This window comes from Phaethon lepturus, unplaced genomic scaffold (assembly GCF_000687285.1).
Source record: "Phaethon lepturus isolate BGI_N335 unplaced genomic scaffold, ASM68728v1 scaffold32961, whole genome shotgun sequence".
NCBI classification, from domain to species: domain Eukaryota; kingdom Metazoa; phylum Chordata; class Aves; order Phaethontiformes; family Phaethontidae; genus Phaethon; species Phaethon lepturus.
In genome coordinates this window covers 30,683-54,717 of record NW_010516143.1, presented here as the reverse complement: position 1 = coordinate 54,717, position 24,035 = coordinate 30,683, and the positions used below count along the sequence as shown (strand labels likewise).

Below are 24,035 nucleotides of genomic sequence, written 5' to 3'. Positions count from 1 at the left end.
TAAAGAGAGCTGCTGCGGCTGTTGTCTGAGCCTGCATCTGAAAAAGTAGTCCTAGGGGAAGGGAATGGGATCAGAGACATGTCTAAGAAGCTTACGGCTAGTTGGGAGTTTGGGGTGGTCCTGCTGCATGTCTGCATTGCTTTGTTGTACTGCATGGTATGTAGGACCTCCCTGGGCCCCTTACAGCTGATCCTCCGTACCTTGCCTCCCAGTGGTTCTGCACGCATGAGATCCCAAGTTGGTTTGAGATGATCCAACAATTGAGTAAGTTTTGTGAGATTGCTCTGGCTTTGCATATAAAGGAGGATAACATCTCTCTTTGGAGGATCTTTGTTGGCAGGCTAAATCTTCATCTCTTCTTCTGGAGAATTCAGCAGCTCTGACTTCCCTGGGATCATGCAGAGAAATTAGCATTTAACATTAGTGCTGAAGCAGAGGGAAACATAGCAGTTGGCATGTGTGAAGAATTTCAGGTTGACTTTTTTTTTGCAGACCTATTCAAATCTGAGAGTATGCAGGACAGTTGCTGCTTGCTTAATAGCCCTCTTGAGTAATGTGCTGCAGCCGTGGTCTGGGACTGAGTACAGAGACTATAGTTAAGTATGTTGAAAGGAGCATTCTTCAGTTCTTTGGTTTGTGTTTCATCCACATGCCTTTAGATGGAAGAGAAAACTTTATTCTAGAAGGTGGTTAGGCTGGAGCCAGATGAGAAGGCAGGTGGTGGTGTTCATTTCTGATAGTTGTCCCTGCAGCACATTTGTGTGTTCATCTCCCTCAGTGAACATGCTATACGATAGTTGTGTGACACTAATAGATAAAGTGTTAACTTTCACATGATTCAGAAAATACTTCAGAGGAGACTTTTTTCCCCCCTCTGGAAAATGAATTATAAAATGTTTCCAACTTTTATACTTTTATTATAATGCAGCTATGTTCCAGCAAAAGCTCCTGGCAGATAGTTTGCTCATACATTTCCAAGACAAGATGTGTTAAATTTATTTGCTGAAGGAGCATGTAGCTTGCACTGTAACCTTGGTCATGGGACTGGGTATAATAACAGAGGGATAGAAGCCCACTTAACAGTGGGAAACAAAGTGGAGCTGGAGCTGGAAATGTTATCAATCTGGGAAGGCAAAATGTGTTGAATTACTTCAGAAGTCAGATTTTGGGCATGTGATTTTGGACATGTGGCTTCACTCATTGAAGCCACGTGTAGTTCACACTGGTTGTGTGAGGTCAGGATGCGCCATGGTTGTATAAAGGGGAACAGATGCTCCAAGAAACTTGCAGTAAAATAGCACAAAAATCCAGGCGAGGTCTGTTTCCCATGCTGACCCTCTTTACCTGTGGAACCTGTGCCCTCTCTTCTGTGCCTAGAAAGAGCCATTCCTCCTGCACATGGGTGGGAGGCTGAGCTGCCTGCCCTGAAGGAATCAGCAAAATATGTATCATGTTTTCCAACAGGATAACATCCTGCTAATTCAGTGAGGGGTTTAAGCAAGCACTCAGTGTTCTGTATGTAATGTATTTTTTCTTTAGAATTAATCATGAGCATAGAGGTTTTGTGGAGGTTTCATTTTCCTGCTCTAAATACATATTGATCAGGACCTGCACATGGGTGGGAGGCTGAGCTGCCTGCCCTGAAGGAATCAGCAAAATATGTATCATGTTTTCCAAAAGGATAACATCCTGCTAATTCAGTGAGGGGTTTAAGCAAGCACTCAGTGTTCTGTATGTAATGTATTTTTTCTTTAGAATTAATCATGAGCATAGAGGTTTTGTGGATTCCTGCTCTAAATACATACTGATCAGGAGTAGGTTCTACATATTTTTCCCACATTTACTGCATCAAAATTTATTACAGTAGCCTTAAACCTGTGTATAATTCTTACTACAGAGGTGCTTTCATAGAATACCTCAGTCAGATTTTGCCAGAGCATTGTTGTAAAATGGATACTGAAACCCTGGTCCACTCAGGTTAATATCCCAAAGTGGTACATTGAGTTTTGATGTGCTGACAGTATTTTTTTTGTAAGAAAACAGCTCCCCTCCCCTGCCCCAGCCCAGGGACTGGAGGGAACAACTGTGTATTTCTTAGAAGGTGAAAACTGAATGCAGGTTTTCTTTCCACTCTGACCTTGTTTCTTTTCCAGGCCCTAGAAGAAGCCCAGAAAGCCATTCAACAGCTCTTTGGTAAAATTAAGGATATTAAAGACAAGGCTGAAAAATCTGAACAAATGGTGAGCGGTAGTTTCTTTCTAGCCTTTGAACGGGAAGGGGACACTGACTTTGCTTCCAGTTCTCATTAAAAGGGAGCATTTTTGTCTTTGGTCCTGCTGACTGGTTGGTAATCTGCTGTCAAGCATGTGTTGAACTTGTACTCTTTTCCTTGTGTTAACATGGCTGTAGAGCCAACATGCTTGTAGTCCCAAAGGGAGGAGAGAACCCTTCTTATCTCCTTAAAATTTTGTTGCTGTGGCTTGATATTTGACCAGACTCTTGTTTTTTCATTCACTAGGTTAAAGAAATCACACGGGATATCAAGCAGCTAGATCATGCCAAGCGTCATCTGACCACCTCCATCACCACCCTCAATCACCTGCACATGCTGGCGGGGGGTGTGGATTCACTGGAGTAAGTATGTGGATTTGTAGTGGTACTGTGACGCCACTGCTGAGTTTCTTAAGTTTGGTGCAATGCTCTGAACAGGTCTGTAAGAGCTGCTTGTTTTTCTGGAGGGAAGTTTGCTTGGTAGGTTGCAGTCTTGATTTTTGCTGGCAGATCTTTTCTGTGCTGCTCTGAGTGACCTGCAACCTATGTTGCTATATTTAAGGGTTTGCAGCATCGATTGCTTGAATTGCTGTGTTGATCCTTGGTGATAAGGAATGAGTCTGGCTTCATTAAACAGTAAGACGCTCTGTGCATTTAGGTGTCCTCATTAGGGATGTGTTCTTCAGGGTTTTGGGGGGATTTTTATCAGTCTCATGTCTTAAACTGAATGAGATGTCTTTTTTGGAAAGGTCTATTCTAGCTCTGAGGACGAGTTCAAAGAAGCCTTACAGCTTGTACTGTCTATGAAGTGGGGCTAGATGTTTCTAATAATCCTTTGTGGGTTTCTTTTAATGTGCTTGAGGAACACACAAGCTAGGGAAATCCAGTTCTTTTACATATTGCATCTGTGAAATTCTGAGACCCAGACACAGCCTGTTCTTGGATTGTAGCAAATTCTGCACGAACACTGGGTTGTTAAGTGTTCAGAATTAAATTTTACTTAGGCTGCTGTGTCCATTGGAATGATCCTAAAGGATGAAATAAAAATAAACAAACTTGATTTTTTTTTTCTGTCAGTTCCCTGTGAAAGTTATTAAAAGAAAAGTCAAGGCTAATAACTTTTCAGCATAATGATTCTCCTCCCTGTGAAGCTTTAACTCACACTTTGTGTGTGATGACGAATGGCTTAACTCAGGTCATTATTAGTGAAATAACATTTACTACCTCCGGACCCATACTGAGAAGCGGATGCATTCAGTAGTTTACATGTTCTTTGCCAAGTGTTGCTTTTGACATTTATGTTTTTTGAAGCATTGTTAGATGTGTGCTGGATTGGTTTATTTTAGCATCAGTTAAGTGAAATTTTAATGCTGCATTGGAATGTTAATGAAGAGTTGTGTATTTTAGAAAAATAAATGTTAATAGGGACCGGCCTGACCCAGCGGGGATGAGGTAACCTGTGGAATTACCACCCAGGTTTTTCATCGAACCTGCCTTTGTAAATCTTTAATTTCCTCCACAGGGCTATGACCAGACGGAGACAATATGGGGAAGTTGCCAACCTTCTCCAAGGTGTCGTGAATGTGTTGGAGCACTTCAACAAATACATGGGGATTCCTCAGATTCGACAGCTTTCTGAAAGGTAAAATGATCAAACCCTGAGCACTTGCATGCCTGCTGGGAAGGAAGGGTAGAAAATGCATTAGGCAGAATCAGTTTCTCAAGGATATAAAGACTAGACATGGTCCTTTGAGCTTCTTTCCAGCCAAAACAAACAGGTTAAAATTGGACACAGTTTGCTCAAATCTTCAGCAGCCTATTCTGTTAAATAACAGTAATCAGTACAGATGTAATTCATGAATGATCTGCGCTTCTCATTGACTGGCTTTTAATTTACATTACCTAGAGTAACTTGTGGAAGTGCAAATTGTTTTATGTCATCTTCATGTGCAGATGTTTGTGGTGTACCCTGAGGTGATGCTTTCTCCTGCTTTCTTAACCTCAGTGATACAGTTCAGCAGCCTGGCGTGAAGCAGAAATATAGGCATTAACATAGTGGTGTTTGGGGCCCCTTTCTGCCCAGACATGTGCCTTACTGCTGTTGAATTGCTGTCAAACTGCATAGTTACCCAAGGGTCTAGGCAGGCAGGAATTTCTTTTTGTGCATTTGCCAAACTCGGGTATTCTGAGCACCTTAAGTTCCTTCTGCCAAAATCTGCTCCCATTGCCCAGTTCTGCTGAGATTTGAGGCTTGTAGTGAATCGTCTCAAAATTGCATGCAGAACACCTGACTGCTCTAAACATTTATGCTGAGCTTTTGTATAGTCTTGGTTTTCTAATGTGGAGTTACAGATTTAAATCTGATGAGTTTTGGTGCAGCTCCAACAGCAAGTGCCTGCCATTCTCAGCAGTAGCAGATGACTAAGCCACTAGATCTCCTAGGATCTTGGCTTTGTTTTGGATGTGACAGCGGGGTGTCGAGGCAACAAGGCCCTCCCTGTTCTAGGGGCCCTTGCTGTCCCTGGCCAAAACCTACTCTTCCTGCTTTACAGCAGGCTTTATTTCTCTTACATCACACACGTGATGTTTGCTTAACAGCCTGTAGTAGTGCTGAGCATAGTTCAGAGGTGAAAACAGCCTATTAACGTTAGGCATGAACCTTCTTAATGATACAACCGTACCTGATAGCATTTCTTTCCAGTGTGAAGATTGCAAATCTATCACCACCATCCTCTTGATGCCTGAGATGACTTTGCTCATTACAGAGGTACTTGAAGGAGCCTTCCAGGCACAGTAATTAATCTTTTTGGTGGCTCCCCTTGCTAAGACAGCAGCTGGCTGCCGGTGCTGTTCAGTGATGGAGCCAGTGTTTGAATGATTTGTTTGTAATATTTTCGTGTAAATCTGTTGGACTTTCTTTATGGTATAGATACCTCTTCCAGAAAACCCAGATGGAATCCATGAGACAGAGCAAAAGAAAAATCCACCCTAAATCTAGAGGGAGAGTTGGGGGCCTTGTTTTAAGAAAGCATTTGACCATAAGCATTTCCTTAAATGAACATGAACATCAAGGAAATACAAACATATGTCAGTGCTTTTCTGATTTTAAGCTGTTGTCTATTCCATCCTCATGCTCAGAAAGATAGCTTGCTTCATTTTCTTCCAGAGTGGTGATGCCCTCAGGCAGAAACCTGCCATCGTTGGCCATTTTAAGGCCAAATATAATTTAAGCCTTGGTCCAGAATTCTGACTGGTTTTCCCTTTCTGATGGATGATTATTTAATACTTTTGTAGCTGCTGATAATTATAGAAAACTATTCATGCTGCTGCTAAAAGGCCCAGCGATTTCAAGTCACGCCAGAGAGACTGGCAAGGACATGGAGGAGAACTACTTTTGTTTTATTCTCCCTTCAAGATAAGGATCTGAAAAGCTCAAGAAAGTCTGTTCCTCCTATTTTTAGAATTGCCTCGGCAGGGTTTTCCTTCCAGTGTTTATGCAGGGAGAGTTGCACCATCTGGTAGCGATAGAAGCGACTGCTTGTGGGGCAAAAGGAGAGCTGCACCCAGGGTGTTGCTGGGATCCTCTTACTGCTTGGACATCCAGGCAGCAAATTGCTGCAGGGCAGTCTGCGGCACAGTGGTATCTGCTTTGGAGTTTGACTACATGTGTACGTATTAGGCCCCAGTTTGGAGTTGACTTTTCTCTCTCTTTGCTTGGAAATACTTTTGTGATTCATGAAACATCAAAGGAAGTTTGCCTCGCTTCTCGCAGTGCTATTTTTAGACTGTGAAATTGCTGGGGTTTGATATCTCATGGATTTGGTTTAATGGTACAAGCGAAGCCTCTTGGATGTTTGTGAAGGCAAGAAATGCTTTAGTAGATGTTGGCACAGACCTGTGACAGTAACCAAAGTCTATTATATACAACAAGACCATTATAGCCACTGCTGAACAAGCAGATTCTGTTGCTTTCAGAAAAGAAAGAGTCTCTCTCTCTCGGTGTGAATGGAGTGAAGCCAAATATGAATGGGAAACCATGGGAAGGAAAAGTGCCTGCTTGGTGTGTTGGATGTGCTCTTTGTCATGGGGCGTTCAGTTGAGGTTCCTGCTCCGAGCTGCTGTGAAAACTAATGATGTATTTTTAATGTTGCTTTCCACCTGTTCTGTCCCTTTGAAAATAACCAAACAAAATCCCACTGTAAATATTCATTGGAAACCTGACTGCACTCATTTAATTGGCTTTGTGTGCTGATCCTGTTGAGTGTTGATATAAAAATGTCACAACTCCCATCCAAATGTAAATATTTTCCTAATTGTGTTCCTAAAACAACTTCTTATCTGGTGCATTGGAAGTTGTTTGTTGTAGTAAATAGCAATATTTTGTTATCTGTCAATCCTCTTCTGTTTTCTGTCTGTGGAGGGAGCACACAATTAGTGGTCACAAACCCACCCATGAAAGTGGTTGAGAAAGCCTAGCAGATAGTGGAAAAAAGCCTGGAAAGTATTTAGGAGAAAGATGATTGTAAGTTTGCCACAGAAGAACAGGCTAGTTCAGCCTCTTTTTATCTCAGTGAGCTGCCAGGCATAGTGTAAGATTTCTGGTAGCTTTGGCTAAGGAATTGCGGTTTCTAGTAATTTAATGTCATTTGAAACATAACAGTGGGTTTTCTTGTTTTTATTTTTTTAAAATAAGCAGAGGAAACAGAGAACAAAAGCCACTAATAATAAACCAGAAGTCAGAGAAACAAAAATCGCTAATACTCGGGTAACCGAAGGTTTTGGCACATGCAAGCAGCCCCAGGAAAAGGCAGTTCCCTGCCGCGGCGAGGCAGGATGCTGCTGCGATACCCCGGCACGCTGCCGGGGGGAATCTAGTTGGGGAAAGATATCCTTATCAAACTGACCTGAGAAGAGATCCTAAATCTGTTATCAGCTGAAAGTGCCCGGGGTTGCTGAGCCTTAGTGGGTAATTCATTTTCTGCAAGTGGTTAAGTACGCACACTTATACACCGGCAGAATCGGTCCTTCAGCGGTGAATGCCAGTGAAGCCAACCATGGGGCCGTGGCTTTTACCGCTGCGGTTTCCATTGCATGAGGATTATTCTGAATTACTGAAAGGCTCGTGGCTTCCATTGGGAGCAACAATCTCTGGTGGCTAAAGCAAGTGCCTTCCTGTGTTCTCTGCCTAAAGCAATCGTTCTGTAAAGAGGTGGCATAAAGGTTTTCACGTTTCTGGGTGCATGCTCGTGGAAAAAAATAATTGTGCGTGTCTGTGTGTGCTTATCTAAAGAGTGGTAGTTACTGGGAGGGTAGTGAGGCTCCTTGTCATTGCTCACACATACCTAAACCTTTGGCTGCTTTGACGTCTCTGCCCTATCTTTACAAAATATGAAGGGGAAAAAAAGGCTAAAACTCATTTTCCCTGTTAGCTTTTGAGAGATTTTTAAGCAGGACAGTTCTGGTTTTTTTTTTTTTCAATGTATTTTTAACATCCCCGTTCAGCATTTTTTTTCTTGATTTAAGGATATGAGAATCCCCGTTAAGACTATCCTTAAGTACTTTTCTGAATCAGCGCCTAAAACAACAAAGCCCGCGGACAGGGCTTTTAACTGCTTGACAGTGCCTCTTTTAAGTTTGTTGAGTCTTTAGGAATCTGGCTGCTGCTCTTTTCAGTGCTCCACTGTGTTTGCACTACAGCACTTTTCAAATGGGAAGGTCCCTGTAGCTGGTCATAAGGAAAGAAGTACCACAGCCAATACTTCAAGTTTATACAAACTCATTCATTTCTGTGACTTCTAATACTAAAGACTTCTAGTTTCGTGATTATTTAAAAGATAGAAATTTTCAGTCCATGTTTAGTGTCTTTTTTCTTTTTTTTTTTCTTGAGGATCAAAGGTTTTGATTCTGTGATGCTTTCTCACATGAATTACTAGTGCTTACTTGTGCAATTGAAGGGGGATTATACCTGTAGTTGTGGCTGCTGGGCTGAGTTCCTCCTTATTGCTCAAATTTCCCACTCCTTCTATTTCAATGTATTCATGAATCCCTTTTGTTTCACAGTTATGAAGGTGTTAACTGGGGATCTATTATACCTGGAAGGCTAGAGGAGTTTCTAAACATTCCTGTGAAGCAGAGAGCTTAAGAGAGAATTAAGTTTGACATTGCAGGCAGGAAGCTTTTCCAGCAAAATCCCCATAAATAAACCCTGGATAAGGCAGGTCATACAGACAGTTAAATCACAGATATAAAGTTATATTTCAACCATCACTTTTAAAGGACTAGAATTTTCTGCATTTGGCACCATTGAAGAATCCAACCTATTCTCCAGCATTGTCAGGTCATCTTGTAGTGTTTCACTACTAATGGATCTCAAATGGGAAGATTAAAGCAGATCATTCCTTGATAAGGTTGAGGAGTCTTAAACAAACAGACAACAAAAGTCCAAATTCTTCTCCCCACAGTCTGAACAAACATTTTCACAAAAGTAAATGTAGCCACTCTTTCTAACTATCAATCTCAGTGGAAAAATCCACTGCTTTGAATGATCATTTTAGACCTTAAAGCATTTCCAGTATAATAAAAAGTGATGGAAGAATTCAAGGGCTGCAGAGGGATATAAGTGCCTAACTGTTTGTTTTGGCGGCTTCTAGTATGTGTAGGCATTTCCATTTCCCTAGAAGTATCAATTAAGCTGTATTGACTTTTATTTCTGGAAATTGGAAGCTTTATTCTCTCGGCTAAATAAAGAGCAAGATTGTGGTTTGTTCAAAACTTTTTCACCCATTTCATACCTTTGCTTTTATGCTTCTTAAGACATGGAGGATTTATAGAATAAAACCCAGCCAGAAGTATTCACATGGATGCATTTAAAAGTAGGTCAGTGCACCTGGAACTGTGAAAGGTTCATGATGAAGATTGAGACATTGTGAAGCTCTTTATGGGCTAGAAACATACTTCTGTTGAAATGTGATCAACATACACAAATGTAAAGATAAATTGATCACACTGGCGTTAAAGGAACCCTGCTGATTTCTCAGTTGATTAACTGGCCCTTCATGAAATACTAAATTGCAACACAGCAAGAGCATCTGGGGCGTGTTCTACTAGAGCTCAGGGATCGATGCTGTAGAGCTGGAGTTGTTATCCCAGTGTCATTCGGGGAGCAAATGCTGTCCCAGTTTTGACATACAGGCCTTCTTAATGTGGATGTTTAGCATGCTTTTTTTGTCCCTTAAAAACCTTTGTGTAGCTGTTAGCTTTCAGTCCACTTTGTAGTAATGTTTGCAGACAATGAGACAAAGATGTTGTTGTACTACCAACAAAGCCCTTGCTTCCTCTGTCCTCCTCAGGGTGAAGGCAGTGCAGAATGAGTTGGGACAGCAGATCCTGGCTGACTTCGAGGAAGCCTTTCCTTCTCAAGGTACAAAGGTAAAGTTCTCACTTCCCCTCTTCCTCCCATTGAAAAATGTTGCTGAAAAATATAAATAAACATAATTGTCATTGGTTTTAATCTCATTTTACATCTAGATTTGGTGTCTCTGTTTCAGGAGTTATTTTAGAGAGCAAACGAGTCTCTCAAGCTGTAGGGTGCGAGATATATTATCACTGTTTCTATCGAGTCAATATGGGAGAGAAATGACACCCTTCCTGTGTCATGATGCGCACAACTATCGCAGCGAGGTCTGCAAACCAGACAGGGAATGCCCCCAGCAATTCATGTGTGGCCCTAAGATCAGAGTGGGGTTCCCTCGGCATCTCACCCAGGTTACTGGATATTTGCCGGACACAAAAGATTTGTGTTGTGTTTAGGGAAAGCCAAGCACACGCTGTCTGTTGACAAGCTGCCACCAAGTTTGTCTCTGGTTTACTCAGCACGGATACAAATCTGGGCTAGGGCTAAGGCACCAAATGTGCTCCTCCAAAATCATGTATCCAAATGTTTGCAAACAATATGGTGGGGAGGTGTGGGTAGGTGTGACTTTGAATTCACTTCAAAGAAGATATTAGTTCTGTCTTCCAAAGTAACAGCTCTGCTGGTTTCTTCGTGAAACTAACAAGTACAGAAATGAGGCAACTATCTGGAACACATCCTTGATGAAGAACAAACCTGTGTCCGCATGAAGCAGCTTCAAAAGAACATTTTTTAAAAATGTTTCTAAATTTTCTCCCCCACTAGCATCATGGTATGCGCCGATACGGACCAGCAGGTGCTACTTTGTGTTGCAAATGGATTGTCTCTAGACTGCCTTTTTCCCCCATTAATTTGGCCTTCAGGTTTGCAGAAAAGGTGTTTGCTTGTCCCACTTGTCAGCCGTTTCTCTTAGCTGTTCTTCAGAATAACTGGGCTGATGAAAGGCTTTGCAGAAGTGAGGGGACAACAGTTCTTTCTGTAGATGGAGCTGGCTACTCTTCTGTGGCAGGGAGCTTCCTGGCTGTTGAGCTACAGAACAACTTTATGACCAGTGAAATGGAAGCAGCTCAGTTTTCATCCAACAGAAGAAAGATGTCTAAGTGATAATAAAGAGTAGCAGCAGAAGCATCAAAAAGAGGATAATAATGGGAAAGGATAAAAACAAGATAACCTGGATGCAGTACAATTTACAGTCACCCATTCAGCTATTTAACCTTAAATCATTTGTTTCTCTTCACTTTGATAGAGGCCTGGTGGACCCAGCAATGTCCTACGTGATGCGTGTCTAGTCGCCAATGTCCTGGATCCCAGAATCAAACAGGAAATCATCAAGAAATTTATTAAACAACACCTCTCAGAGTATCTGGTCCTTTTCCAGGAAAACCAAGATGTAAGGAAAGCTTAGCAAGCTACATTTGGATTTCGCGTTTTGCTCTGCTGGCGTTCACAAAGTTCACGTCTCCACAGGTTCCTGTAGTGAAGTGTTTTTAACCAGAGGGCTCGGAAGCGGTGCCTTGCGGGTGTGATACGGACTGGCTGATGAGCTGGGAGTCAATGTTGTCTCTGCTAGCATGACTTCGACCCACCTTAGACCTCAGTTTCATAGATCAGCACTGGAAATGTTTTCCCCTCCTGTAGTAAATAAATAAGTTTAAGTTAGATGTACTTTCTGCCCTGTAAAGGGTTGAAAAATTAAACTCTGAAAATTGCAAATGAAAAAAACTTTAAAAAACACCACCACCTACAAACAAACAAACAAACCCCCCAAAATTCCTAAAATGGTGAGGAGGGATTTCCAGGAAGTGGATTAATCTTTGTAGCTACTTTTTAAACTTCCTGTCCTGATGCTAATAGCTTTTTAAAAATGTACTATAATCATCTTGGATTTGAAGAAAGAAAAAAAAACACAAAACCAACTTTAGATCAGAATGTATTTTAACAATTTTGAAATTTTGACAGTTGGTGACAAAGAGGAGAAAAAGGCTGAGATGCTTCATTTTAAATAGCATTTGTCCATCAAAGTTTTTTGGTTTTATCTTTCTACTTTTTGGACAGAAAGCACTAATATTAGGGGTGGGGGGAAATCCCATCCTGCTCATGTTATAAAAATTCTTTTAGAAGTTTGTGGGTCCACAGACTCCAGAGTGTAAAAACTGGCTGAACGTGAGAATCCAGGAATTCCTGCATTCTCCTCCTACTGACTTTAATTTCTTTGTATGCAGAGGGTAGGATCCAATGAATTATTATTGGAATGAGTTTTCAATAGTACCTACATGATTTAGGAGTACTGTTTGTCCTCATTTTCAACAGAACTTGCTCTCTAATTTGCATAAGATAGGGTTTTCAGTCTGGCAAGTGTTTAAGCACTTTAAAGAACGACTGTTAGCATTCATAGTATTATTAATAGTAGTCAAGTTAGCTTTGAGCAATAGCCCAAGCCACTCTGTGAAACTACAGCAGCACAGTTAAGCTGTCAGGCTGAATATTAGCAGCTTGCTGCTGTTAGAGATGGTGTTCTCCATCTTATTCAGGTGGCCTGGCTGGATAAGATTGACAGGCGCTATGCCTGGATAAAGCGTCAGCTGGTGGACTACGAGGAGAAGTACGGGCGCATGTTCCCCCAGGAGTGGTGCATGACGGAGCGCATCGCTGTGGAGTTCTGTCATGTCACAAGGTGAGCGTCTGGGGAGCTCATGATGCCTCCCCGCAGAGTCACCTTCCTTAAAACAAAAGGTTGGCTTGTCTTTTGCCAAATTGGTCATATATCCATAGGATTTTAAACGCAGTCTTCAAATATCTGTGTAGAATTGTCCATGATTAAAAGCAAGTGAAGAGTTAAAGCCCCGAGAAGTATCACTAAAACTGCATGTACTGTTGAGTGAGTGAGATGATTTGGAAATCAATTTTCAGTGTAACAGAGGTAAAAATCAGTAATATTAGAGGCCAAGTGAAATAGTGTGGGATGACTATGGTGTGACTGCCTCAGACCGTGCTCTTCCCCAGCCAGAGATGGAGCACTGGAGGAAGGTGCCAGCTGGAGTCCCAGTAGCACCATTGCCTTTGTTCTGGGACCCCAGTCAGAGACACTGCGCTTCCCAAGGTTCGATATTGGGGGCTCTCCTGGCTGCAGTGCTCTGGTGGGGTGTTAGGAGATGGGGTCCTGTTACCCACAACGTTCTAAACAACTGTGGTTGTTTGAAATGTGATCCATAAAACAGTTTTATGTTAGAGAGCATCTTAGGAATTAGCTCAAATTTTGTGATGAAAGTGTCTCTGGGGAATAGACTGAATTACAATCTTAGGTTTCAGATCTTTCTCTTTATAGAAAACCACATTTGTTTTTTCTGTTTTCCCTCTCTCTCAGGACAGAGCTTGCTAAGATAATGCGCACAAGAGCAAAGGAGATTGAGGTGAAATTGCTTTTGTTTGCAATTCAGAGGACAACCAACTTTGAAGGACTCTTGGCTAAACGTTTCTCAGGTTGCACTCTAGCTGATGGGACAGTGGTAAGGGGATTTCTAAAGAGCAACCCTTTAGTCCACAGCTGCTTTAGGGGAAAAAAGTTCCCCCTCACACATAGCTATGGTAATGGGAGACTGCAAAAAGTGTCACCTGCAGCCTCCTCTTGCGCTGGCAGGTCAGAGTGTTTAGTGTGACTGTGCTCAGTGGGTTCTAATTGGGAAGGTGATTCTTGATCTTGAGGATCAAGAGAGGATGGCACAGGGCTCACAAGAAGGAAAGTACACTGGTTGTGTACTGTTTTGGTTCTCCTGGGTCCTATGCTGTTTGCAACTGAAGCCACATTGCTGTGGAGAACCACAAAGTGATTATGGCATGGTGACTGCATTATAATGTTTGTTCTTTGTATGTCGATGACACATTATAACTAAAAGTCCCCTCTTCTCTTCATTTCTAGTTACCACACATTCACCACATGGTACCATCTTTCAATCCCACAATGTCTGTTGATTTAGTCTTACTTGCAGGAGTGTTGGTAGTTTCTACTTTTCAGTGTCTCATTTGATAGGTTGTAAAGGCAGAGCCAAGAGAAACAGCTCAGTGAATATCTCTGGGGTCATCTCTGTGCTTTTTCTGTCTGAAATCTTGGCCAAGAGCTCTGCCAGCCAAGTGCCCTGAGAGCACAGAGTCCACGTGTGGCTCGGAAGCCACTGGTTTGAGGTTGGCTTCTCTGTCCAGCTGGTGTCTTGAAGCCTACTTGGATGCGATAATTCAGCCTACGAGGCAAGCCTGCTGGACCCACTTGTAATTTGCTATGGATCAGTAGGTGCTGCTAATTAAAACGGGGAGTCCTGTAAGGTTTTCCTCCTGGCTGAATTTAGATCTCTCAAGAACATGGCTTTATTTTTCTGACAAATTTCAGATGAAATTTGCAGCTTTAATTAAATTAGCCTCACTGGGTTGTTATTCCTTTGGAGAAGGTAGGCACAGAAGCTGTTATAAGTGCGGAGAACAGAAGGGGAGGGTGTGGCTTGAAATAAAAGCAAATCCTCTGTCCCTCTTTCTGAGTGCCTAGAGGCTATGACACTGGCTGTCATCATCTGACCTGTTTTATACACAAAATGAAGGCCATAATTATAAATGGCTATCTAGTGAGTGCATAATGGCGACAAGCAGTCTGGTGGGACCAGTAATGCAGCATTTACTGGGGCAGCAGAGTTTTGGGGCCTGCTGTCATGAGTCCTCTAGGTGGAGACCACATACTTTGGAGTGTGTGGTTTGAGAGAGTGGAAATTTGGCACTAGTCAAAATGTCCCTTCCAGGGACAATTCAGGCAGAGCAGGTGAGCATGAGTGCAAGAAGAGCAGCCTGTCAGAGGGTGCTGAAGGTGAAGTGTGCTGGTGGAGCAATGGAGTCTAGCCCTGTAGTAGGAGGGAGTGCGCTCTAACCTTGATGGAGGGGCACTGCCCAGCACTCTGCAGTCACCTCTGTGCTCGGAGAAGACAAACTGCTGTACAGTGCTTTGAAGGGCTTAGTAAAGCAAAACATGGATGCAGCTGTATGAGAGAGGTCAAAACAGACTGTTCTCTAAGGAGCTTTGTCTTTTTTAACAGAAGAAACCAGAAGTGCCACCTCCCTCCACCAATCCATTTCTGGAAGATGAAACTGGGACAGAGACAGATGAGATTGTGATCGAGAAAAGTGATACGGACAAAGTAAGTCTTTGAAGTTCTCCAGTTTTCAGGCAGTCTCTGTGTCAAAATCTCTGGTGGTGTCTAAGCTTTTCCCATCACATTGATTTGAAATCTTTGTTTTCACAGCAAATAATTTAGCACAGTTTTGATCCCCAGTGTAGTATACAGGGTCCCAGTACGACCATGGTTGGCTCAGGCTCACTTCACTGAAACCGGAGCAATGTTTATTTCAGTTAATAGTGACGTGAGAGTGAGTTGGATTCTGTTCTAGCCCATGCAGCAACAGCTCAAAAGTAATTACAGGATTCCTGTCAAAGAAAGCTGAACTAGAATAGTTGGGTTTTCAGATCCCCGAAGAAGCTCCCACTACAAGCAGTTGCAATTCATATTTTGCCTCGTCAGCCAAGCAAACGAAGTTTGGAGTCACCAGGCTACTCACTGAACTTTCAAGCGTCAGTTTTAGACTTTCACTCCAGATATATTACTTCTGGGATTTTTATCTCCATAGTGCTTTTCATCCATTACCTCCGCAAAGCAGGCAACACCTAACCACTTGTAAAAGCACTGGGTTTCCAAAACCCTCTGCAAACATTAAAGGAGTGAATAGTAAATGCAATTGTTTTAATTGGCACCAATATCAAAGCCTGTAAGCCCTGTATTTTTTACTCACCAGACAGACGTTTTCGAAGCGTTCTGTTGCAAGTTGCTTGGGGCAGGTGCCCTCTCTTTGTTCAGTGAGTTTACAGCCCTGTAAATGTGCCATTTACAGGTGGTGTCCTGATGGATGACCAGGGCTCTAGGACCTACTCACATCTGTGCCCCTGGGGAGTTTGTGGAGTGGTAACTCTCCACCAGCACAGTTTGGTGCAGTGCATCCCCTCCAGATTTTCACACGAGCAGGGCAGCCCACTGCCCTTCACCCACAGCAGAAGTCCTGAAATAGAATGATTAATCAAAGTTTTGCTCTTTCCATTAAAATACAACTTGGACAGTTGATATTTGCCAGACTTTACCAGTGATCTAGAAGACAGAGATTGGGAACTTAGGGAGACACGTGTGGTGTATTTTTTGCGAAGTGCTTGCTTTCCACTGCTGTGGCTGGAAGAAAGTTGGCTCTAATGTCCAGTGTTGGGAAGAGAGGACACCCTTGGAGAAGTCAATAGTGCTAGAAGGCAGGTGAAGAGATAAATTGCAAAACCTTCTCAAGCTGCTTAGGGTTGGTTTTAGTCAACAGTAGAATGCATTGCCATGGCCAGAAACAGTTCAGGTGCTTCTGAGAAAGGAATTGCTTTGCTCCCCCATGGGGAGGCTGGTACAAAGCCATCCGAGCTGTCCCTTGAAATGCTGTTTGTGGCAAGGTTGCCCTCTCCTTCTGGGTACACCCTGTGTTAATGCTCACCACGCAGTGCTGGGCTCTGCTGCAAGGGCAGCTGCCCCGCAAGCACCTGTCTGCCGAATGGGAGCCCTGTAGGCTCCAATCTTTCGGTTTCAAGTGCCAGCAGCTGGGGGTTAGTACTGGTGAGTTCATGTTGAAGGTCTCATCTTCTGCTGTCACTAGCCAGAGAAGGGACAGGAAGAGTTGAAGATGAAGAGTTTTGAGTGGTAGAGGTCTTCCAGGACACTAGTCTTGAGAATTCAAGACACTTGGGAGTGTAAGGGGGAGCACAAGAGGGTGGGGGGGTAAATCCATGTTAAAAAAGAACTTCTTTTGGTGATTCTAGCCGTTCTATTTAATCTGTTTACTTTGGATAGTAATGAAAGGAAACTGGGCCAGCTGCAGACCTCCTTACTGTGACAACAGTAACCTTTTATTATTTCCATCAAACTCCAGGAGGAAATAGCTTAAACATCTGCAGCTTTTGGACAGGATTGCACACTCAGAAATACAGCTTCACTGCTACTGTTAAAAGATTTAGTATTCTCTCCACCAGACATGCTGGGAGCAGCATGATACAAAGACACACGCGCACACGTAGAAAACCAGTCCTGCATTGGGAGTTGGGTCTTCCAGCCTGGTAAATCATAAACATTGTGAAGCTGCAACCTTGTGTTGGCACTGTCATCCTGGAGACTTGGCGACTGGAACGTTTCTGTAATTACCACCTATTGTTTTCCTCCCGGCTCCGATGAGCGTGTGCATCCGGCAGAAATGGGCAGGCACTGGCAGAGGGGCTGGGGCGGAGAATGCTGGGTAGCGGCTCTGTCCCAAAGCTGGAAAAACTTACATTCTCCAGTCATGCTTTTAGTAAGAAGGTTAACGAAGCCAGCCTCATAGAGGTGGTCTGGTCTCCATAAAACTGTTGCTCGCTTCAGGTTTGCAGCCGTATGTTAGTATTCATTGTGTCTTTGACTCTTAATTATTTCTCAGAAATGCTTGCCTTGTCATTCTCTGCTATTTCTGCAGGAGACTTAGTGCCACCTCCTCTGTCATTTAGGAGAGTATGTCCTTTCGGCTGTCTTGTTTTGCTTTTTTTATGCTAAAAAAAAAAATTCAGCTGGAAAAATTCCTATCTTCATTGGCTGGGAGCTGATCCTGGCTTTTTGTGGAGAGAGGCAAGAATTCCATTCCAGAGGTACTGCAGCCCTCTTTGCAGGCAGTGAAAAATTGTCAGCTTGCCGGGAAGCAACAAGAAAAATTGTCTATCAGTGGAAAAAAAAAAAAAAAAAAATCTAGCTATAGGGCAAAAATGAGCTTAAAGGCCCTGCCCAGCCTGGTACTTAAACATGCACAAATTTAAGCATATGAGCAGTCCCAGTGGCTTCAGTGAGATGTGCTTGGCCACTGTGTAGAGTGCAGTACAAAACTGAAATGAGAGTAAACCGGATGACTCTCAAATGGCATATGTGCTTAATGCTTTAAATGTGATTTTAAAATAGAAGTCTTTGCATCCCCAGAAACATGTTTCACAGTGAAAGCAGTCCTGTAATATTGCCTGTATAATTCCAGCTCCTCCAGTAATTATGTTCTGTTTATCTAAATAAATTTCATCCAGATGAAGTCTGTAACTTTGAGTTGTTATCCTTAATGTTCTAAAATGCAGGGGTTTTTCAATGTTGCTTCCAAATACCTGCTGTATTTCATTTCAGAGGTAACTAGCAGAGTCTTGTTACTGTTTGAAGGCCACAGCAAGGTTTTATTTACAAACCATATTAAAATTCTTCTGAAATCTGTTAGCATGCAGCAGTCTTCTCTTTAAGGATAAGAATATTTTACAAGTGAAAAGATAATTCCTTGGAATACTAACAGCTCTGTAAGAGTAAGGGAAGACTTGGACACACTGATGCTGTATATACTGTTGATTACATGCCTCGGATTATCTGACGGTAAATTTGCGTGTTGTAATATCTCTAAAGACTTAGGTCCTTCTGTGCTGTTGCATTACTGTTTCTTCTAGATCTTACAGGGTAGGTTTGAAACCAACACTAAATGTTTTCTTACAGCCAAAGAAGCCAAAGGTCCCTGACAATCCTTTTCACGGCATCGTTTCCAAGTGCTTTGAGCCTCACCTCTATGTGTATATCGAGTCCCAGGACAAGTGAGTAACCAGCGTGCTCTTTTGGGTTTGTTTGCTTTTGAGTGTGTATTACAGTTGGATTGTACTAGATTCTGTACTCAAGCTGCAGAAAAATTAATTGCTTGAAAGTGCTTTCTGATTTCATCAGGAGCAGTATTTGTGGTTTGAGAAATTTAGGATGAGTAGAGCCTTTGCTTGGGCAAAAACGAGCGTTCAGAGGGCTGTGGATGTTGGTTTCATCTGTAATTGCGAAGGCCTGCAGGAATGATGCCCACTGCCTTTCCGTGGAAGAAGCTTAGTGTTTCTGAAATTGCTTCTGTTGCCTCTGCAATTCCCACTGCAGACATATGCCTTTCTTTTATCTCGTGTCTTCCACAAATAGTATGTTTGCTTTTTCTGTAAAATACACATGTGGCTTGGAGGCAGAGGAGCTTCAAGATTTACTTTATAGAAATAAGTTACTTGAGATCCTTAGATGAAAGCCGCTGTAGATGAGCTGGCTGTAAGATAACATTATCATTGCTCACAGATTGGGACTTTGTCAGGGGCTTTAATCCCTGGAACCCTTCTTTGTCTTCCTCTGACTTGCAGCAAAATAACTTGAATGAAAGGAGCTTTCAACTTAGAGTTTTGAGAAGTTTTTAGAGCTTTCACCACGCTTTCTTGTGTACCCTGATTCACACCATGCTTTAAATAACATCTCTGTAACAACTGCAGTGCCAGTTGGGAGAGGAGGTAGTTGAAAAAGGTTTAATACAGTCTTTTAGTGCAGGTTAGTGCCTGGAACTGATCTGTCTATGCCCTTCTATCTTCCAAGGACTTATACATGAGAGAGTGCATAACTCAAGGCTTGTAGCATCCTGATTTTGTCCAAACTCCAAGATAGCCATCTTGAAAAAGGTTTCCCATGTCCCATCAACCTTTTATGCTTAAAAAAATAATATATAAAAAAATAAAACCTTGCGCAGTGGTCTGTCATGCTGGGTTTAGGTTCTACTCTGCAGTATAACAAAGGGAAACGGATATTTCCCTCCCCTTGCCCTCAGCCAGCTGAGCACTAACTTGTTTGAATATTTCTTCCCTTCTCACTGGGGGCTATTTAAATCCCCATTTGGGTAATTCTACCCCACTGTGCTCTTAGCCCTTTCAGTTGCTTTTTTTTCCCCCCCCTTTTCCTTTACAATCCTGAGATGTTTTATATTAGCTTTATAGCCACAGGCTGCAAGGAGTTCAAACACAGTATTCCCCATGCTGCTCCTGTCTGCCAAAAATTGCTTTCCTTTACAGTTTTCTCTCTTCTTCCCCCTTTGACGGAACTTTTGAGGAATCTGTTGCTGATGTCTGAAAATGAGGAGTTGCTTAGATAATTAAATGTGTGTTTGGGCTCTGAATAGTGAGAGTAGTGTGACAGTTTTGTTCATCATTGCCTTATGTCTGTGGCAGAAAGCAGCCTGGACTTTTTCTCCTGAAAAATTGCTTCCATACCAATTTAAAGAAACACAGTGCCAAAATCTGTAGCAATTTTAGAGGAGACACCTGAAAGAAAGACTTCAAAGGTGCTGTTCTCCGCCCGTAGCTGCAGTGTAAATATCGGATTTCTTAACAATGAAGCAGATTTCATTTTTGCCCCTTTGGGATATGTGTCTTTAGCTCTTCTTTGTGGTCTGTTGGAGCATTGGGAGCGTGCACGTGTGCGCTAAGCCGTTCTGATGGAGTAAAGGAAGAGCTCTGTCAGGTCCGCAGTGTTGAGAGTATGTAGAGCCATGGTTAAGTGTGCTAAAATGCACGTGGACGTTCAGATTGTTCAGAAAACTGGCACTTTGTGGTGTGTGTTTGTGGCCTTGTGACCAAAGGAGCTTCCAAAATACCCAGTACATGGAAACTAGCCTACAAGTGGTCCAGGTGTCTCAATGCCGTTGCCTTTCCCCAGTGGCCATCAGATACCAACTGTTCACATCACTGAACAGACTAAGCACCGCGTTCTTTTCTCATGCTGCTGAGGAGTTGCCTAGTTCCTCTTGTGATTGCCAGAGATGGAGAAAAAACATGGAACAGGTTGAGTGAAAGAAAAAAGGAGGAGGAATATAGTATGAAAGGATTTGAGAACCAGAATAAAATTCCCTTTATATGATTTCATTTCATATTTTCTCTTGGTTAGATTTGGAGAGTTCTTGCTCCCAATAAATATGCTACTGTTAGGAAATACCACATCTGCGTTACCAGAGAATTTGCTGTGAGTGTTTTTGCAGAGCTTACAGAGGGAAAATGTTCATTTTCTGCAGCTCTCCTGCCTTCCCCATGTTTCATCTCCCACTAGCTTTTTCTGCCAAATTCTTTGTGCTCCCCTTGTACCACACAAAGTTTGTTGCCTTCATGCTGTGTTTGGGCCAACTGAGACTAATGTGAAAGTTTGACATCAACTGAGGTGTGCATTAATAATATATTAGTTCCCTCAGTGCACAATATGCTGATATTTCGCTTTTATCAATCCAGTGCTGAAATAAGAGCAGTCCTCGTGGCCTGCTTTTGACAGGCAGTTTGTCCAGGTTAGGATCAGAACAAGCAAGAAGCTCTAGCACTGCTCTCCCAGCTCTTTTGGACAGCTGCATTTGCTCATGCATCCCAGTTGACAAGACCTTGAGGGACTGGGAAAATGTAGATACATTTCACTTTGCCTCAGAGAAGAGGAGAACATGTGGAGTAAGCATAAAGAAACAAAAGCCATTGACATTCCTCACTGTGTCTTGAGACTGAGAGAATGAGGGGGGAAAAAAAAAGTGGCTGGTGAAAGCTAAGAAGGCTCCACTTTGTTGCCCAGATGGAGCAAAGCACAGATGCAGAGGTGGAAATGCAGCTGTTTAATTCAGTGGGACTTCTGACAAGGAGCAAGCCACGTCCGCTTTACTTGAGAACCTGAAGGAATGCTGCAGCTTGCAGCACGTGTGAGCCCTCCTGCAGCAGCCATCTGTTTGGCTCTCCTACAGCTACAGGGGGAGGTGTATTTTGCTTCACTGTGGTCAAATACAATCAATGCTTTGGTTCAGCATTCAATTGCTCGTGCCAGTGTAGAGATTTATCACATCAGTTGAGCAGCCTGATGTTTTTACAGTTCTTGTAACAAAGCCGAGGAACTGCATGTATCTGTGGAATCGGAGCAATGTAAAGTACTGAAAGCAGCAAGCAATAAGCATGAAAAAAGGGGCTACTTGTCTTTGCAGTAGCCTATGAGCCTAGTTTAAGCCAAAGAGCCTTGCTTCAGGATTTAAAGCCCTGATACTGTGAGCACATTTCTGTAGATCAGTTAGGTCCAGTGGATCATCCACGGTAAGAGCTCATCCATTTTGGTGCAGCAATCTGTAAGTTCATCAGGGAAGAGCCAGGTCACCTTTCCTACTTGTGTGGTGTTGTGGGTTCTTCGGTAAACTGGAATCAGAGTGGTTTTTCTCTTTCACAAGACAAAGAAAGGACAGGAACTGGGGAAAAGTTTTCACTGTTGGCTGTCTTTTTCTACTTTCATTGGTAGAGGTAAGTGAGAATGTGCTGAAGAGTCTCAGCCACTGTGGTGTTGGTAAGGCCATACCCATCCTGGGACACCCTAGTGCAGTCTCTTTGCATGAACTCTCGTGTTGTGCTGGGTGCCCTGTGAGCTGGCCTAAGATTAGGAGAACATTTAAAGTTGAAACTCTTTGATGGCTTTTAAAGAACAGTTCTCATGTCTATGGACAACATTGCAATTCTGTTAAATAAGTCTGTTCCTGAAAAATAATGATAATACATTAACTATAAAGGAATGTTTTGGGGTTTTTTAAATGATAGTTCATTTTTTTGTGGGAGTTATAGTTCAGGTTCTTTTTTCTGCCATTCTCCTTCTAAGGGTTTGGTTTTCTACTTAGGTACCCTGGATTATGGCACGGCATAGCTGTTACACCCTCAGCAGTGAGAGGGGTGAAGGCTGTGCTGTGGGAAGGGCAGAGCTGTGGGAAGTGGAGCCAAGACCGTAGTGGAAATGGGAGTATAAAATACAGGAACTTCACAACTCCGTTTGGTCAGTGGAATGCCACTCTGTCACCTGAAATGTCTATATATTCCTCAAAAGCCAAACTTCCTTGTGGAAGCTTGTGTCTATTTGTGTGTCTGGGGGAGGAGGTTTATTGCTGTAATTGAGTTCATCTGGTGAAGGTTACTCCACTTAGCTGAGCTCTGGTGTCAGGAGGACTGGTCTTTGTTCCTGACGTGGATGTGCCGTCTCTAGAGGAGTAGGACCAGAGGAGCTCCCCAAGATCAGAAGACTTCTTCGGTCCTGTATTGATGGTTCTGGCCCTCTGCCATGCTAAAAAGCCTTTTTGTCGTGATGAAACAGTGGAGTGAAGTTTATTGTTGCCTAAAGACCAAAATACTTGAGTAAGGACCAGGTTATAATGAACCACTGGAGACAATAGGAGGGCTTTTTATGCTTTTAAAAAGAGATTAAGTAGGAAGTGCACTTTGCGCTCATGCTAAATAAAACTTCTTTAAAGGATGTGTGAAGTTGTGCAAAACCAGGTGGTATCCAAATGGGACCAAGAAACAGCAAATGGCACACCATTTTGAGCCCATCCCTTTAAAAGCCGTATTCCCCGAGGTCTGCTCCAGAGGCTGCTGATACGGGAAGCCTGACTGTTACTTTTGCCGGTGCCAGCAATGAAACTTGAGCATATGCTTTATGCACTTGCATCAAATGTGCTTGAACCCAGTCCTGGCAGACTTGCAAGCTTTTGTATGTGGCTGGAGAACAGATTGAAGCTGCCACTAAAACTCTTGAGTACAAAAGGTCTTTACTCATTGGTCCAGTCCGTGTTATTGTATGAGTATTGTATTGTATGTGTGTGTTATGTGTGCTGACAGGGTGGGGATAAGAAAGGGCTGGAATACGCAGCTGCTAAAATCTGAATGTGCTTGCCGGTGTCACAAGGCAGGGCATCTGGTTTTAGGTGTTACTCTCTCTCTTCCCTCCGTTTCCTCCCCCCAACAAACTAAAATATCTTTCTATTGTTCCCCTGCATCAGAAATCTCGGCGAACTGATTGACAGGTTTGTGGCTGACTTCAAGGCTCAAGGTCCCCCCAAGCCCAACGTGGATGAAGGAGGAGCCGTCCTGCCCAGCTGTGCTGACCTCTTTGTGTACTACAAGAAGTGCATGGTGCAGTGCTCCCAGCTCAGCACAGGCGAGCCGATGATAGCCCTGACCACCATATTCCAGAAGTACCTTCGGGAATACGCCTGGAAAATTCTGTCTGGAAACCTGCCCAAGTGAGTTTTGCTTCCCAAATGCTACAGCACTGTCTGGTGAGGCATTCCAGTGAGGAGCAGATGCTTTGTAAAGATAATTAATAAATACATACTTGTGAACACTTATGTTTCACTGTTAAAGGAACCACATAGCACCAATATGACTACATTTACTTCACAGTTTTGTCAAAAGTTCAGTTCGTTGCGCTGAGAAACAGCAAGAGACCAAATGGAAAGTCCCAGCATTGTTTTTCTTATAAGGGACCCTGGAGGATAGCTTCATATTTGGCTTTGATTAGCAGACAGATTTACAGTTTCTCGAAGTTCCTTTTGAAATGGCAGCCCAACTCTCTTCAGAGAGGTCTGGCTTTCACAATTGCACTTACCCCGCCTCTTGGGTAGCAAAGTCATACTGTGA

General features: G+C 42.8%; 1 protein-coding gene across 1 annotated transcript in view; it reads left to right on the top strand.

Moving 5' to 3' along the window:
* Positions 1–24,035, top strand: part of VPS53 (vacuolar protein sorting 53 homolog (S. cerevisiae)) — a gene marked incomplete at its 5' end in the record, with an annotated part of 63,536 nt that overhangs the window by 15,255 nt on the left and 24,246 nt on the right. The window contains 10 exons of the mRNA XM_010295977.1: positions 2,154–2,240; positions 2,519–2,634; positions 3,794–3,913; positions 9,621–9,699; positions 10,929–11,072; positions 12,214–12,356; positions 13,047–13,188; positions 14,755–14,856; positions 18,277–18,371; positions 23,396–23,638. Coding sequence (XP_010294279.1) covers positions 2,154–2,240; positions 2,519–2,634; positions 3,794–3,913; positions 9,621–9,699; positions 10,929–11,072; positions 12,214–12,356; positions 13,047–13,188; positions 14,755–14,856; positions 18,277–18,371; positions 23,396–23,638 — 1,271 coding nt within the window. The remainder of the gene's footprint in view (positions 1–2,153; positions 2,241–2,518; positions 2,635–3,793; positions 3,914–9,620; positions 9,700–10,928; positions 11,073–12,213; positions 12,357–13,046; positions 13,189–14,754; positions 14,857–18,276; positions 18,372–23,395; positions 23,639–24,035) is intronic.